The 14,757-nt window shown below is 36.5% G+C and overlaps 1 protein-coding gene across 5 annotated transcripts in view; it reads right to left on the reverse strand.

Moving 5' to 3' along the window:
* The window catches only part of HEATR5B (HEAT repeat containing 5B), a 51,508-nt gene that overhangs the window by 20,517 nt on the left and 16,234 nt on the right, over window positions 1-14,757 (reverse strand). For all 5 annotated transcript variants that reach the window (XM_042817948.1, XM_042817965.1, XM_042817955.1 and 2 more), the window contains exons 16-25: window positions 14,139-14,314; window positions 12,866-12,971; window positions 11,464-11,654; window positions 10,718-10,877; window positions 9,148-9,337; window positions 7,629-7,798; window positions 5,311-5,455; window positions 4,229-4,468; window positions 2,832-3,083; window positions 707-888 (exon numbers count right to left, since the gene is read on the reverse strand). In XM_042817948.1, coding sequence (XP_042673882.1) covers window positions 707-888; window positions 2,832-3,083; window positions 4,229-4,468; window positions 5,311-5,455; window positions 7,629-7,798; window positions 9,148-9,337; window positions 10,718-10,877; window positions 11,464-11,654; window positions 12,866-12,971; window positions 14,139-14,314 — 1,812 coding nt within the window. The remainder of the gene's footprint in view (window positions 1-706; window positions 889-2,831; window positions 3,084-4,228; window positions 4,469-5,310; window positions 5,456-7,628; window positions 7,799-9,147; window positions 9,338-10,717; window positions 10,878-11,463; window positions 11,655-12,865; window positions 12,972-14,138; window positions 14,315-14,757) is intronic.

Here is a 14,757-nt window from a genome sequence, read left to right on the forward strand (position 1 = left end):
ATGCAAATCAGTAAGAACCAACCAAGAAAAGAAGAAGCCCACCCTTCAAATCACACTATCCCTTAAGCTTTGCTCATTCTCACACTCGAGTCTGAGGCAAGAGATTAATCTTAAGCATGTTATATATCTATAAGTCAAATCTGGAGTACTGATATTTCAGTATGATATGGAAAATTGTTATGATACATTTAGAACTTTAAAAATAAAAGACAGAAGAGTTAAGCTATGCAACAAAATAATGCAATAATTTCCCAAAATAAATCTTCAACCACTCACCTCCCATTCCCACACTATTGTCATTTTTGTTCAAAGCCAAGTGTATTCATTAGTTCCCAAGAAAACAGATTTATTAGATTATTCTGGGATTGAATCAGTATTATTTTCAAATTCTTCATTCTACAAATGAAATACCACTCTTGCAAAAAAAAAAATAAATAAATAAAATCAAGTTTAATTTGTAGTATTTGGCTTTCAAGAATCAATAGTTACCGGTGTTTTTTTTGTTGTTGTTTTTGTCAGCTAATAAATTATGATAAATAGCAAGAGATACACAAATTTTGGAGAGGTAAATAAAGCTGCCTCTTTAGTACGTTTTCAAACAAAAAACCTCTTCACAGGTCTTTTGAAGTTACAAAATGTTCTCAAAGCTAATTCTGGCATATCGGCATAAATATACAGTTTCATGAAGTTATAAAGAAGGTCTCACATTAGCCTGGTATTGCTCCAGTATCACATGGCCTGGAAACTCTGGCTCAGGAACTGACGCAAATTTCTTGATAATGTCTTCAAGAGCTTGAAGACCCGCCATTCGTAACTGGTTGCTGTGATCAGTTGCAGCCATGAATGCCATTCGAATAAGGTCAGAGAGATGCAGTACTAAGAAGTCATCTTAAAACAGAACAAAAGAAGAACTATTTAATAACTGAAATTATACCCGATGACAGACATTTGTAATATTTTCCTAACAGAGATGTACAGATTTCATACGTTCCTTTCCGAAGGTACGCATTTAGGAAACGGAAGAAATACAAGAAAGAATGTAGCCTTTTTTCTTCCCACCTCCTTTAAACTGACATAAAAACATTTATTCTCAAGACAATATTAAAAATTAAGCACAAATTTGAAACAAAGTAAAATATGAGACAAAAAACATGCATTGGATAGAATATTTTAAATGTGGCTGAGTAGCTTGTAAGAGGTAAGAACATTCAGTAAAATGGATTTCATGGCTCCTTTCTGCCCTATATATACAGAAAATCTTCAAGGCAGTTCTTGAGTCCTTTGCTTATAGTGACCTCTGCTGACAGAAGAAAGCCTCGTCAAATTTAACACTTAACAACTGAGTATGCCTTTCTACTTCTGCACCCAAGGGCCGCATCCAAGGCCATCAGCAAGCAGCCACCAACGTGTAGAGAAAAGCAGCAAATGACTCATTAACACCGTGAAAGGATATTTCTTCTGTTTGTATTTCTTTCTTTACTTTCAATTTGAATTACCAGATGTTGTGCAATAAGAAAATATATTATTTAAAAACATAAATATCCAGGGCAATTGATAAAAAAAAAATAAATCACAATTAATACTCTAGATCTTTTCAAGTTCAAAGACAAAATAGTTCATTTTGTAGCTGAAATTTTCAGAGGCATGCAAACAGTAAAGACTGTCATTAATTCTTCAGGTCACCACAGATATAGCAGTGAACATCAAATAATTTGTAAGTTGAATTTATGGGTAGAGATTTGGTGAGTTTTCCTTTTATGATGATACCAAACAAATCAAGTTCACATTCAATAAATTTAGTGATGTATATTCTCAGGATTATTATGTGCAATTCCCTATTATGTGCAGGATCCAATGAAAAAGTAGCTCTTTTATGATTTTCCTCTACAATACAACATTTCCAAAATCAGCTTCCCAAAGCTCTTCCCTCTCACTCTTCAAACACTGACGCCAGCCTCTAATCAAGTGAAAACCAACATTCTCAACAAAACCAGTGCACGGTTCTGGAACCAGACACATAATATCCATATCAGAACAGAAGCCTGTAACAGCACAGGTGCTAAAATCCACAAACCCTATGCATTCTAGGATCTTTATATATGATATTCAGCCTACGTGTACATGAGCTCCTCATGAACGCTACACTACACAGCTGAAGGCAATCACTATGCACCAGAACCAATAGACACAGATGAGCAAAGGACAGAAACTTCCCACTATCAGTTTGAAACTGTCTTGTGAAAAATGTGTTATGTCATTCCCAGCCTCTCAGTTACAATTCTCCAAGTTATACACGTATCTTGAATACATGATATTTACCAGTCTCACAGATATCAAAAGAATTTTATAAAGCAACTGGGTTCATCCCTCACACGTCCCTCACTCTGCTACAGCAATTTACCAGGACTTATCTTTTTCCTCTCATAGCACTCTTTTGCTGTGGAAATGCTAAAATAATAAGAATTGTGTATCACCGCTATTGTTAGGCTAGACTCAGATAAATTATTCCCAGCTTACATTTGACCAGAAGTTTACTCCTTCTATTTCAAACTAAAAGAAAGAGTTTGCAAGCCCTTTTCTTCCCACTCCCAAGCAGATCAGTCTGTTAAAGTTTGTTGGAGAATACAACATCATTTCGTGTTCACGGCATAGTAACTATAACAGTTACACAACTACAGCTTCGGCCTTTTCCTATTTCCTCTGTTTTTAACTGTTTGAATGAAAGGAAGTTCACTTTCAAAGAGCTTACATTTTTATCTTGGTTGTGCAATTTTAAGCCGCAAAGAAGTATCAACAATAAAAAAAATTAAACATGCACATTCTATAATTACTTTTTGGGTTTTTAAGTCTGGCTGAACGAGCCAGTGCCAGATCAAAGTGTGCCTTGTTTGCATTCTCACACAGCATGATCACTCGGCACAGGCAGTCGGCTGCAAATACACGAGTTGCCCAGCGAGGTGCTACAGAAGGCTTGGTTTTATCCTCTTCACCCAGGGTAGTAAACATTGTATCATCATCCATCTCGTCCTTCTTCTCCGATTCTTCATCCTTACCTCCTCCCAAGGGAGCTGCAGTGCTCATGTCTACAGTAAAGAACAATATTAAGAAAAATCCTGATGTTAAAAACTACAGATGACTAAGAACATTACTCAAAGCCCTTCAAGATTCTAAACGCACCCTCTTAGTGAGTATGGTGCTGATGGATTGATGGTTGGACTTAGATGTCTTTTCCAACCATAATGATTCTATGAGCCAAGATGTTCAAAAGAGAGAAAGGCTATGGTAAATCAAACATGGATGAAGAAAACTCAAAACAGGAATGTTTTGAGAAACTGATCAGGAAAGCTTGTGTACGTGATTTGTAAATCTCTACTTAAAAAGAAAACTAAATTTTGTTCATATACCACTTGGTGGTATTAAAGAGTGCAAAATGAAGTTTATCTCAGTTATTAAAATATAACTGAGATAAATTTATTTAAATATTATCAGAGATTATTCCACCTACTAAAAACATGAAGAGGAGATAAGACATTCATATTAAAAACTCTAACATCCATCCCATATAAAATAAGGAAAGAACATTCCACGTTCAAATTCAGGAAGTGAGGTCTTTCCCACAGAATAAATAAATGGTAAATATATTGCATAAAAAAGAGACTGGTAGCATTAGCCATCAGTAAACAAAGATGACAATAATTAGAAGAGCTTCAAGATGAACTCACAATATGCCAATAAATAAGCATAAATGCAAGGCAAATTAGCAGAATCTGCGTCACAACTATCCTTCAAGCTGAAAAAAGAAGTATAAGGTCTCAGAGCACAAAGATCTTTGCAAACAAATCCGCAAGGCTGAACAACACACAAAAAAGTTTCATCACCATGGTAACCCATCTTCACATCAGAAGCTCAAAGGGAATAAAGGAAAGCTCTGAGCATGTACAGCACTGTTCCTTCCCTATGGGTCTGACACACGGACACTAAAAAGCATTCGTCTGTTTTTACAATTGACAGCAACTTTTTTTAATCTTAAAAGAAATCTTACTTTTAAAAATGTAACATAACATTGATGATTTCATCTAAGTACGTTTAATGAATAATAGTTAAAGCTCCACATACAATAGAAACTAGATCTTAACTGGGACAAAGGACAAGCTCAAAATAAATATTGCCAGAAGATGCGAATACTAAGGACACACCATCTTTTACGTGCACGCCATAGAACACTTACCACTGGAAGCTGCAAGGACATCCTTACAAAGCATTAGCCAGTGAGAAAGGTTTTCTACTGCCAGAGATGAAAGCATATGTCCCAGAGTATCATGGATATCTGAGCACAACTTCCGATCCGTTTCTCGATCCAGCATACCGAAGAGCACGCCTTCGAGGCCTGTCTCTGTGATATTAACGCCCTGGTGCCGGGAATGAGCATCTCGCCGAGAACCAGCTCCAGGGGTAAAAGAATTAATATCTGTGAAATGATATTTATAACATCATTTTCTGAAATCAGTAGCTCCATTTTACAATTTGGAGTAACAAATGAGAATTGGACTCTAAATTCACGTAAGTACACCTAAGTTCAGGAAGTGACACCATGATGTTACTGAATTTCTTCCAAATTAACATTAGAAAGCTTTTACAGCAATCTTTTTTTTTTTTCTTTATTTTTTTTTTTCTTCCAAGGCAAATAGCATCTGAGTATTACTTCAAAAATAATTATCATCTATTTCTCTTCAAGGTACACATTCCTTCAATTTCTAAAAACTCCTAATAATATTTGATTCTGAAGAGCCTTTCTAGAGACATACTTAATTATAGGATTTAATACTAATTAAGCTCACGATTCTACATTCTTTGAAAAACACTGTGTTTATCAAAACTGTTGAATTTCCTATTTTCAGAATAAACTGATGCATGTAGGCATTGAATCAATCAGCAGAGTTCAAAGGCTAGTAGATGTGCTGCTAAGAGAATTTAACACACCTAGATAACTGTATGCTGTTTGGTGGAGATAAGTCAATTTCCAACAGAAGAATATCTAAAATACTTAAAAAACTATAAGACATTTCCACTGTATATACACTGTATTTCCTATTTGATTTCTATTGGTCAGTAGGGCAGAAAAGGTTAAGTCCGAATTTCACAGGAAATGACAAATGAAATTCAAGAAGTAAGCAGAGGTGAGGAGAAATGTTATTCAAGTGTGTAGGGATGGCAATAGAGTGGATTCTTTCTTCCTGAAGGCAAATCACACGCATGCACGAATACATGCATTCAACTGTCCCAAAAAGACCACATGAAAGAGGTACTTACTGATGCCATTATTTTCTTTGTCTCCAGCATTTTTTGCTAAGCTCATGGCATATTCACATACTTCTGCTGCTTCTCTCTGAGCAAGCTGTCGTAAACACGCAACTGCAGCCCGGCGAAGCAGCAAGTGGGAGCTGCACAAGTGAACCTAAATCAGAACCATTGCATGTGAGTGAACTGCACCTCCATACGAATAAGTGCTGCTAAGGATTGCCAGTATTCTACATGGCCTTGTGTAAGCCTCTAGGTAGCAAACTCTTTACAAGATCTTAGAAGTTCACAGGTAAGCACTTACTGAAAGCAGAAATTTGAAAATAAAGCTGGCGTATACAGAGCTGACAGTTGTTACCTGTCAAAAGCTTTACTATGAGAACTGCTGTGTCAGTATGATTTTAAACAAATTATACTTTCCAGTCTGTTACACTCTTGAACACTGTTCCACGTCATATTCTGCTATAGCTATAAATCACTTTAAAAGCAACCACACAACTACCCTAAAATCTTCCATTTCAAGCATGCACCAGAATTTATAGCACATGTTTTTATATGTTTCTGTCAAGATGACAGCTTCAGGTCTCTTTGCTAACCAATACCGGGCTTCCATTTCCTTTTGAATCAGCTCAAGTACAAGCAAATATTTTTCTTAGGAAGAATTGTGCATGGTAACTATTTCCTCGGGAGGTAGTAGCTGCACAGAGAACTGTATGTTTTTCCACTGTGGAAGAGATGACGAGTGCTCTTTAAGAAACTGACTCTTTAGTTACCCTGGGGAAATTGTTTTTAATAAACTGAATACACATTTGCTGTCTCAGTAGTAGGTTATTATGTGGATGGAAACTGCAGCCCTAAATGAAAGGGTTGTATAGTGTATAAAGCACTTCAACAGTAGATCTTTATTCTGTTTGTGAATATACAAGACTTAGATACTGGAAAAACAAATCCACTTTTATACAATCCTCTAAATATTGCACTAAAGCATTCCTTGTTTTTCATTACAAAACAAACAACCAGTGGTTATGATGCCAATCCAGGAAAGCAGAAAGCAGCTCCAATGATTTAATTTTGATACCTGGCATTAATTGCATAAAAGAGCAAGTTAGAATGTAATGAAAAGTTTGTTAATGGGGAAAAGGTAATGCAGACTCTGCTTACCTGGCTATAAGTTCACAGTAAAAAGAAGTGAACAAGACAATTCAAAGGAAAACTTACCAAGCTACATATGACTTGGAAGTAAGGAATATGAAAAAAAGTGAAGGAAAATAGCTTTTGTTTAATAAAGGATCATTAACATGAAATGGATAGCAGAAAGCCTAGGAAAAGTTTTTAGTACTGGTCATGCCAGCAGTAACTTCATTTTCTGCACTATTACCCACTAGTGCTCACAGAGTGACTAACTAGAACTATTTGCCACACTGTGCACAGTATTTATGGAATAGGGCCTAGATATTTCTGGTATGTTGCATCTCTGTCATGCAAAATTCTGTGTAAGAACAGGTGCTGCACAGCAGCATTTCAGTGTGTGGGGGAAAGTAAAAGTACGTATGCAGGGAAATAAATACATGTAACAATGCAAGGATGTCTGCGGGAAAGTCAGGGAGGGAGACTAAGAAAAAGCTCCAATATTGACATAGGGTAATAGAGAAACACTAGTTTCACAGTGAATTTTAAGAACAACTTCTCAAAAACACCGAACAGACTTCAGAGAGAAGCTTTCCAAACTTCACAGCATTAGACTGCTAAAAAACCCTCAATATAATTTAAAAATTAAATAATAGTAACAAAGAAACAAAAAAACACATCTTTCTCTTACAGTTGCATTTTGTATGTTTTGGGTTCCAGCATCTGTTTCCTGGTTTAGGCCAGGATTTGCAGACAAAACAGCACCACAGGAAGAAAACAGTGCTGATCACAACAGCAACACAAGAATTTGAGCATCAGCATCTACTACACTGACAGTGGTAAAGCAAATCCAAGACCTCCTGCCTTTCCCAAATCCACTTTCTTCCCTCTGTGCATGCAGTTCCTTTAGCTGGAAGTAACTAGGCATTTCAGTAGTTTTTATTGAGTGATACCGTATATATTCTTTCTAGTGTGCTACCAGAGTGAATCCAGCTTTATGACGCAGATTTGGACAGCATTCTGAAAAGCATCTAAAACAGCTTGGGCACAGATACTCTTTTACTGCACTCCAATGTTCTGCAGATGTCACCTCTTTGTTATGAATGGGTACCCTTGGCATCTTACTAAACACCTCTCCTGTGCCCCTTGCTAGGCACACAAATAAATCTTGGAGAAACAGAAGGAATGCATTTTGTACTCACGCAAAGACTGGGAACCAGACTGGATAGGTTGACGTGCCGTGGTGCAAACATATGGAGCTGCTGAAGGCAGGATATGGCCGCTGCCTGAACGAGAGAATCTGAATGGTCCTGTGTGATTGCACATCCCACCAAACAGGACGAACGGATTGTTGAAATTGTAGCTCCATTACCTGGTGATAAAATGTGACATTCTTAGCACAACAAGATTTTTGTACGAGAGCAACAGATTTTAAATCTTCAAACACTTTAATGCAAAAGAAATTGACAGAATTCACATGCAGCTTCTCTGACTTCCTACTGAAAAACAGTACATCTTGAAAGAATCACTATGGTGTGCTTCTATACCCCAGTATTTCGGTTCAGTTGAGCAACTGAAACTGAAACTGTCCAAATGAAATTTTTGGATCAACTGTCTTCAAACAGAAATATTTTCAAAATATCTCCCCAGGACATAAAACTAGTAAGGGTAATTGAATTTCAACTGTGAATATCTTTTCCATTTTATGATATACGGGCAATATTTCATGCCCAGAACCATTTCCTAAAGTGTTAGGCAACACTTAAACTAGCATAAATGCTAGCTAATTTTGGCTAGCTCCATTGGATGAGTCATGTTGCTCTAACAGAACACACAGTTTAAAAAACAGAATCTGAAAAATAATTCTGTAATTAACCCATATGACATTTAAAAGAAGTTTCTGAATTACAGAAAAATGCCTGCAAAAGACTTTCAGTATAAGGATGATGCTTATTAAAAAGTGTCACAACATTCCAAATCAAATAAAGAGCAAGCAGACACTCAAGTTGAATCAAAGCATCTAGAAACCTTCCCATAATAGAAATGTAAGTTCAATTTTCCAGAATTTGAATTTCACAAGTGGCTAGCTCTATGACACTGTCTGAAAGACCAGAGTAAAATATTCCTAAAAAAAAAAAAAAAAATCACACTAGCACTCAGACCATGTTTTTTGCCATCTCAGCCACAGAACTTCAGATATAGGGTTAGATCTGTAAAAAAATCTTAATCATAATGGTAAAATACCATGATATGAAAACGTCAAGAATGAGTGGAAATTAGTTACTGTTCACAACGCCAAGAACTATGTCCAACTTGAGATTTTGTCATCAGTCAAAAATAAAGCTGCCAGTGTGCTGAAGAAGTAGAGGAGAAATGTTGCCTCTTGCCCGACAAAACATTTCTGGCAAGGGTGCTTCCCATCTTTTACAGGCAACATAAAATTGCTATAAAACAGAACATCATACATCTTTATGGCACTTTTATACAAATTTCAAACTGATGGAAAAAAAAAAAATAAAAAATAATGAAATGCCATAAGAAAACATCACCACATATGTTCAAAGTCAGAACTGAAGTTCTGTGCAGGACATTATAATTGTTAAATCCCTTCCCCACAGTCTTCAATTACAACAGACAAAATTTGATTGTCCTCTGTTTAAGATCTGGATTAATTGGCTTTATAGAAGTTAATTTTTTATCCCTCTTCAGATTCACACTGACCTTGTAGCTCAGGCCCAACTGTAGTTATTATAGCTCCAAGACATCGGCCTAAGCATTGATGCACTTCTGTATGTGACGGTGGAACAGTTAAGAGCAGAGTAAGAACTAGAGAAAGCGTTGGCTCCACATATCCGCGGTACATTGGTCCACTAGAATCAACTATCAAGGCAAGTGAATGGAGAGACCAGGTCTATTAGAAAAAAAAAAAAGATTTTTGGAGTAAAATATTTAGGAAAGTTACAGAAACTTACATGTAGACTGAACTTAGCTCTGCACATCCTTGCTTACACATCTAGTTATCTTATCTGACTTCAGAAGGGTTTGAAAGATCATAACCTCAAGCAATCACCTGGGAATTGAAATATTTCTAGCATGCTACTTGGCTGCCAGCACTTTTGTGGATAACGGAGGCAAAGATGACAAGTGTGAGCAAACACTTATAAAAACAAACAAACAAGTCCCCTCTAATCCTCCCCCCTCCAAAAAAAGAAAAAGTGAAAAGTGACCTTTAAGATAGGAAAAATACGGAATCACTTCTGTTGTAAAACTGGATGTAGATTCAGAAGCAGACAGTTGTCAAAGCATTTCGTAGGAAGTGCCTTTGACATTTTCAGAAACTGATTTACATCACAAGCTGAAAGATTCACGTGCATTTTTACGAAGTACGGAAAAGCAATTATTCTAGTATTCTAGGCTTCATTGCTGAAGAAAATGAAAGATTCATCACTTTGCCTTTTAACATTTAACTTCATTCAATATAGATGTATTGTTCCATATGCTCTTTTTACAGCAGCATCCACAAACAAAAAGTTACAGGACAGTAAAGATAGAAAAAGACACTGCTACCCTCACATTTCTTTTGGAAGAGATAAGACATAGCATGTTATCCCAGGTTCCAAATATTTTCAGCTTAGGAAATGCTCTGCACCACACTTTATTCATACATGATCTGTAACCCCAAAGGCAGCGCTCTCAGCAGCATATCCATTTCCCCTCTTACCCTACCAGCAACTTTTAGCAGTCAAATGGTTTTCTTGGGAGATCTTCCACATGTTATTAATACACAGTAGATAAACAGAAACTCAACTACAGAAGCCTCCCACTTCTTTACTAGTTCTCCTGCTATTCTCTTTTTGTCCTAAACGCAAACAGAAATTTCAGTTTATCTGCAACAGATTTCAAATTTTGTTATTATCGTATAGCCTTCCCAGGAAGATGTACTGCTATACTTTGTTCACTGTTTCACACAAGTCGTAATTGCTTGACCAAAGAAAATGACTTCATTAGCTCAGTCTCCAACAGCTGACCATACAGTGACCATTAGACAGTTACTAAAGCCTTAGTATAGACAGCTAAGGTAACAGCAGATTTGGGCCTATTCCTAACCAACTGTCATTATAGAGCAAAATCTGCTGGTTTAACATTCCTTAGCAAATGCTACGTCCACACAGTTTGGCTTATATGACAATCTCTATTAAAAAGCACTTGAACAGATGATTTAACTTCTGTTTTAAAACACTCAAAATTAAAATTCATTCTGTGACGACTGTGGTTTGTTTTTGTTTTTTACCTGGACTTCAGGAGAAGTTCCATCTTGTGCCAAAGCCAAGAGAATACTGACACTGGTTTTCAGATGCTGTCCAGAACCTATCCCACCAACGTACCGATGGAGGCAACCCAGGGCCAAAGAATGGCCTGTTCTTGATACAACATCTCGAGCAGATTTTAACCTACGAACGTTTAAATAAATCATGTAACTCAATTAATTTTTTGGAAAAAAAAAAAATCCTTCAAGTACTCTAACTATTCAGATGACTCTACTTCTAACAGCATTTTGCCATCCACCTCACAGACCTTGAGAAGCTTTACTTAATCTGTACTTAATCTACACTGCTATTAAACTGGATTACATATAAAGCAAAACAAAATTTTATTTTAATAACAACTTTTTCTTCCTTCTTCATATGTAAAGAAGATGTTTTCATAAAACACAACCACTGTAATACAATTCATGTTTTTTAGACATATATAGTGTAAGCTGAGTTAATCTGAAGCAGTTTAGTCACTTGAAGTAACTCATCAAAAACTCTTCATTTCTATCATTTTTAATTTCAAGTAATTTAACAAGTGATCTTTTATTCCTGGAAGAATCACAAGAAATATATCAACATTTGAAGACACTGTTTGCAGATTTGGTAGGCCTGCTTAGTAATAAAGCATTAAAAGAAATAGTAATCAGTATGTTATTAGTAGAAGATTTTTTTAACATGCATTGAATTACGTTTTATTTCTTTTCCTGAATCAAAGTCAACTTACTTATCAAAGCTGTACTGAGCCATTCGAGCGATGAAAGTGGCTTCTCCAACCACTTGAGCCATTCTACCAAGAGCTTCTCCTGCTGCACACCTCAGAATAGGGTTAGGGTTATCGAGTGCACCCATTACCAGTGTTAGAGCAGACTTGCGAACTTCTTCTGGTCCTAATGTGCTTTTGTTCTCAGCTAACCCCTACATGAACAAATATAAAGAATATTCCAAGTACGTGGATGAAGGGAACAGCAATATTAATATAAGAGCGAGCTTCAACTAAAAATTAAATTTTTTTTTGCTTACATTTGTGTACATTTTTCCTAAAATACGCTTCTTGAAAACATTTAGAACTCAAAACCAATAACATCCTCAGTCCCACCTTTGTCAACATTCCACTTATTTCACATACAGTAAGGACTTACTACACCTGTCTCTGTTTACAAATGCGTTACAGCACTATATGCATGCTGATAGCATTGAATCTTAGTTATATGCAGGATATGTCTGAAAAGAAAGAAAGAAGAAAAAAGAAGGAAGGATGGGCACAGAGAGAAAGAGGCTTTAAAGCTAACTAACATCTCTCTCTTAAGAGGAAAACCACAACTTTATTATGTTTCTGCAAGAAATACTCAGAGACTGTAGGTCAGTAAAATATTTTTTCCTTAACATTCACATCTTTGAAAATTTATACAGTACATTGTATGTGTTACAGAGAAAGAATACAACAGCTTCTGCAACTTTTTTGGTTCCCATATTCCACTAATAAGACATTGCCTTACTTGGGGAAAAATAGTTTAATACATGTAAAGTACAAACACTGCCTGTGTTAGAGCAGAAAACTCTGACAGCTTTACCACAGATTCCCATTTTCCGTACTGAAATTTTGAAGTTCTCTGGCCTTTTGGCATGGCAAAACCCTGCCTTCTGTCTCAGAAAATAGTGTCCAACGTGTGTCTCATGTTTCAACACGGCTCATGATTTTAAGAAGCAAGCAAGGGAGAGAAGCAAGGTTTTGTCAGCTTGAGATCTGTGACAACTTTCTCTCCAAAAACTCTGCTAAGTTCCTAAGACAGACTTGCCATTTGACAGAGAGCCCTTAGGGGAGAAATTTGATTTTTGCTGCCACCATGAAAACTACAACTAAGCAAATGCTCAAAAAAAATCATTTTTGCTCCAAAATGATAGAATTTTGCTGTCAAATTTGAAGAATTCTCTCACATGCTCCATATCATGCACTTAAAAAAGCATGCCCTTCAGCTGCACACTGGGGCTGATTTGTCAACCTGCAGATTTTCAAAATTGTAAGTAGTAGCTTTAATAATGTTCTTCTAACAGTTTTTCATACAGAATACAAATCTATGAATTAAACTGCTGAGTTTTGGCATCTAGAACAAGTTTGTAAGTTTTACCTTCAAGGCACTAAGAACAGCAGTAAAGATGTTAAGCTGCACTGCTTGCTGTCGAACACCTTTAGCCTGCTTGACACATTCAGCAAAGTGATCCAACATCTGCAATCTAAAACAAAGAGAAGAGCATAATTTAAGTGAGATGTTTTCAAAATACAAACCAAAATGCAACAAGTGGAAAAACACAACAAAAGAGACTTACAATCAGTCACAGAATTTATTTTTCAGGGGCTGTAGAGAGTATTCCACTTAGACAGAAAGGGTCATTCTGGATGCTGTTAGTTCTTTCAGATTATCCATAAGTGCTTACTGTCCCTTTTGAAGGGAACACCAAGGGGAGGTTTTCAGATACTGTTTGGATGTACAACTAGAAAACTACAAGGACGGGACTAGAAAAACGCTGCCTCTGCACTATCGTTCAAAACCAGTGTTATTCTACACACTCCTATAGTTGTTCCCATTATTTTCCCTTCTTGACATCATGTCATGAAGCATTAATGAGAGGAATACTCTCTCAGAGATACCAAGAACAGGAGTATAATGAGCAGTTGGTACAGTTAACAAATCAGCAGCTAATGAGTCAATTTTTAGCTAAGAACAATATAGATCAGACAGACTTAAGGCTTATTGCTTACAATTGCTTACTGCAAAATGAGACTGACCTGTCAAAGAAAAAAACTCAGTTCCATCAGTACTGCACTGAAGGATAATTTTCATCTTAAATGAATCTTAGAGCTGCCTATACTCTGTGCTCAGCAACGACTTAGCTAAATTACATGACAAACAGAGTCCCAATAACCCGTATCTCCATAAAAATCAGCATATTTTCTTTCATGTTTCACATGAATTTATTTCTTCTTTTGCATAAAACCACTTAGTGTAAATCTCACACAGTCTCACTTATGGAAACCAGCTGAAATCCAAAGAATTCCACTGCTGTGATTTCAAGGCTGATTTTAAGCTATTTTCTATGGATATTTTTGCAGGGAGTTTTGGCTGCAAAGAAATTGCTGCTGTTAAAAAAAGTAAGAGGAGAGAAATCCAGTCTGTACCACCTAACCCCAATTTACAAAACTGATAAACCAAGGAAATTGACTTGTTTCTCAACTGGGTAAACACATTCTGCAATCCTGAGACACAGTGAACGCAAAATACTGACACCTAAATTTAGAGACAGTTGATTTCAAAGCGGATTCCTATTTCAAGAATAGAAACTTGATACGATGCAGGGAAGTAAAGCATTCGATTCTGAAACTGAACACAGATGTAAACTGACCTGTGTTTGTAAGACACGTGAGGAAAAACCACACCAAAGAGAGCCACAGATGCGTCGATGACAGACACTCCTAGAGGAAGGGGTCCGGGTACAGCTTCACCAGCAGGGATGCGCAAATAAATAGAGGAAGGATCATGTTCCAAAGCACCACTTCCAGATGCACTGTTTGGCTGAAGCTGAAAAATGCCACATAACATGAACGCTTCTGAATATCTCTCTGTAGACAAAATTCTCAACTAGTGGTAAACCAAAGACATACGCAGTCGCTAAGAATAGAAAACTGCATTACAAATAATTAAAAGCAACTGCAGCATCCCCAGGCACGCATAGATTAGCATTCACAGAGCCAGTTAAATCCCTGACAGAGCACTTAACAGCTGGATAAGTGCACAAACTATGACTCCCATAAGATACAGAAATTAGAGAAAGGCATGTAATTTCTGGTACCAGCAGCAGCTTCTGAAACATAACTACAAACTGACTTTTCAGAAAAAATAAAATAAAATTCATTCACTGTGAGTACTGAGTTACAACACAGCATACTAATAAGTCAGTTTTGGTTGTAATGATTCTCTACCTAGAAAAGTTCTGAAATAGTATTAGAATTGCTTATGTCTAT

This window comes from Centrocercus urophasianus, unplaced genomic scaffold (genome assembly GCF_019232065.1).
Source record: "Centrocercus urophasianus isolate 14NV4802_14NV808 unplaced genomic scaffold, USGS_Curo_1.0 seq_10, whole genome shotgun sequence".
In the NCBI taxonomy this organism is placed as follows: domain Eukaryota; kingdom Metazoa; phylum Chordata; class Aves; order Galliformes; family Phasianidae; genus Centrocercus; species Centrocercus urophasianus.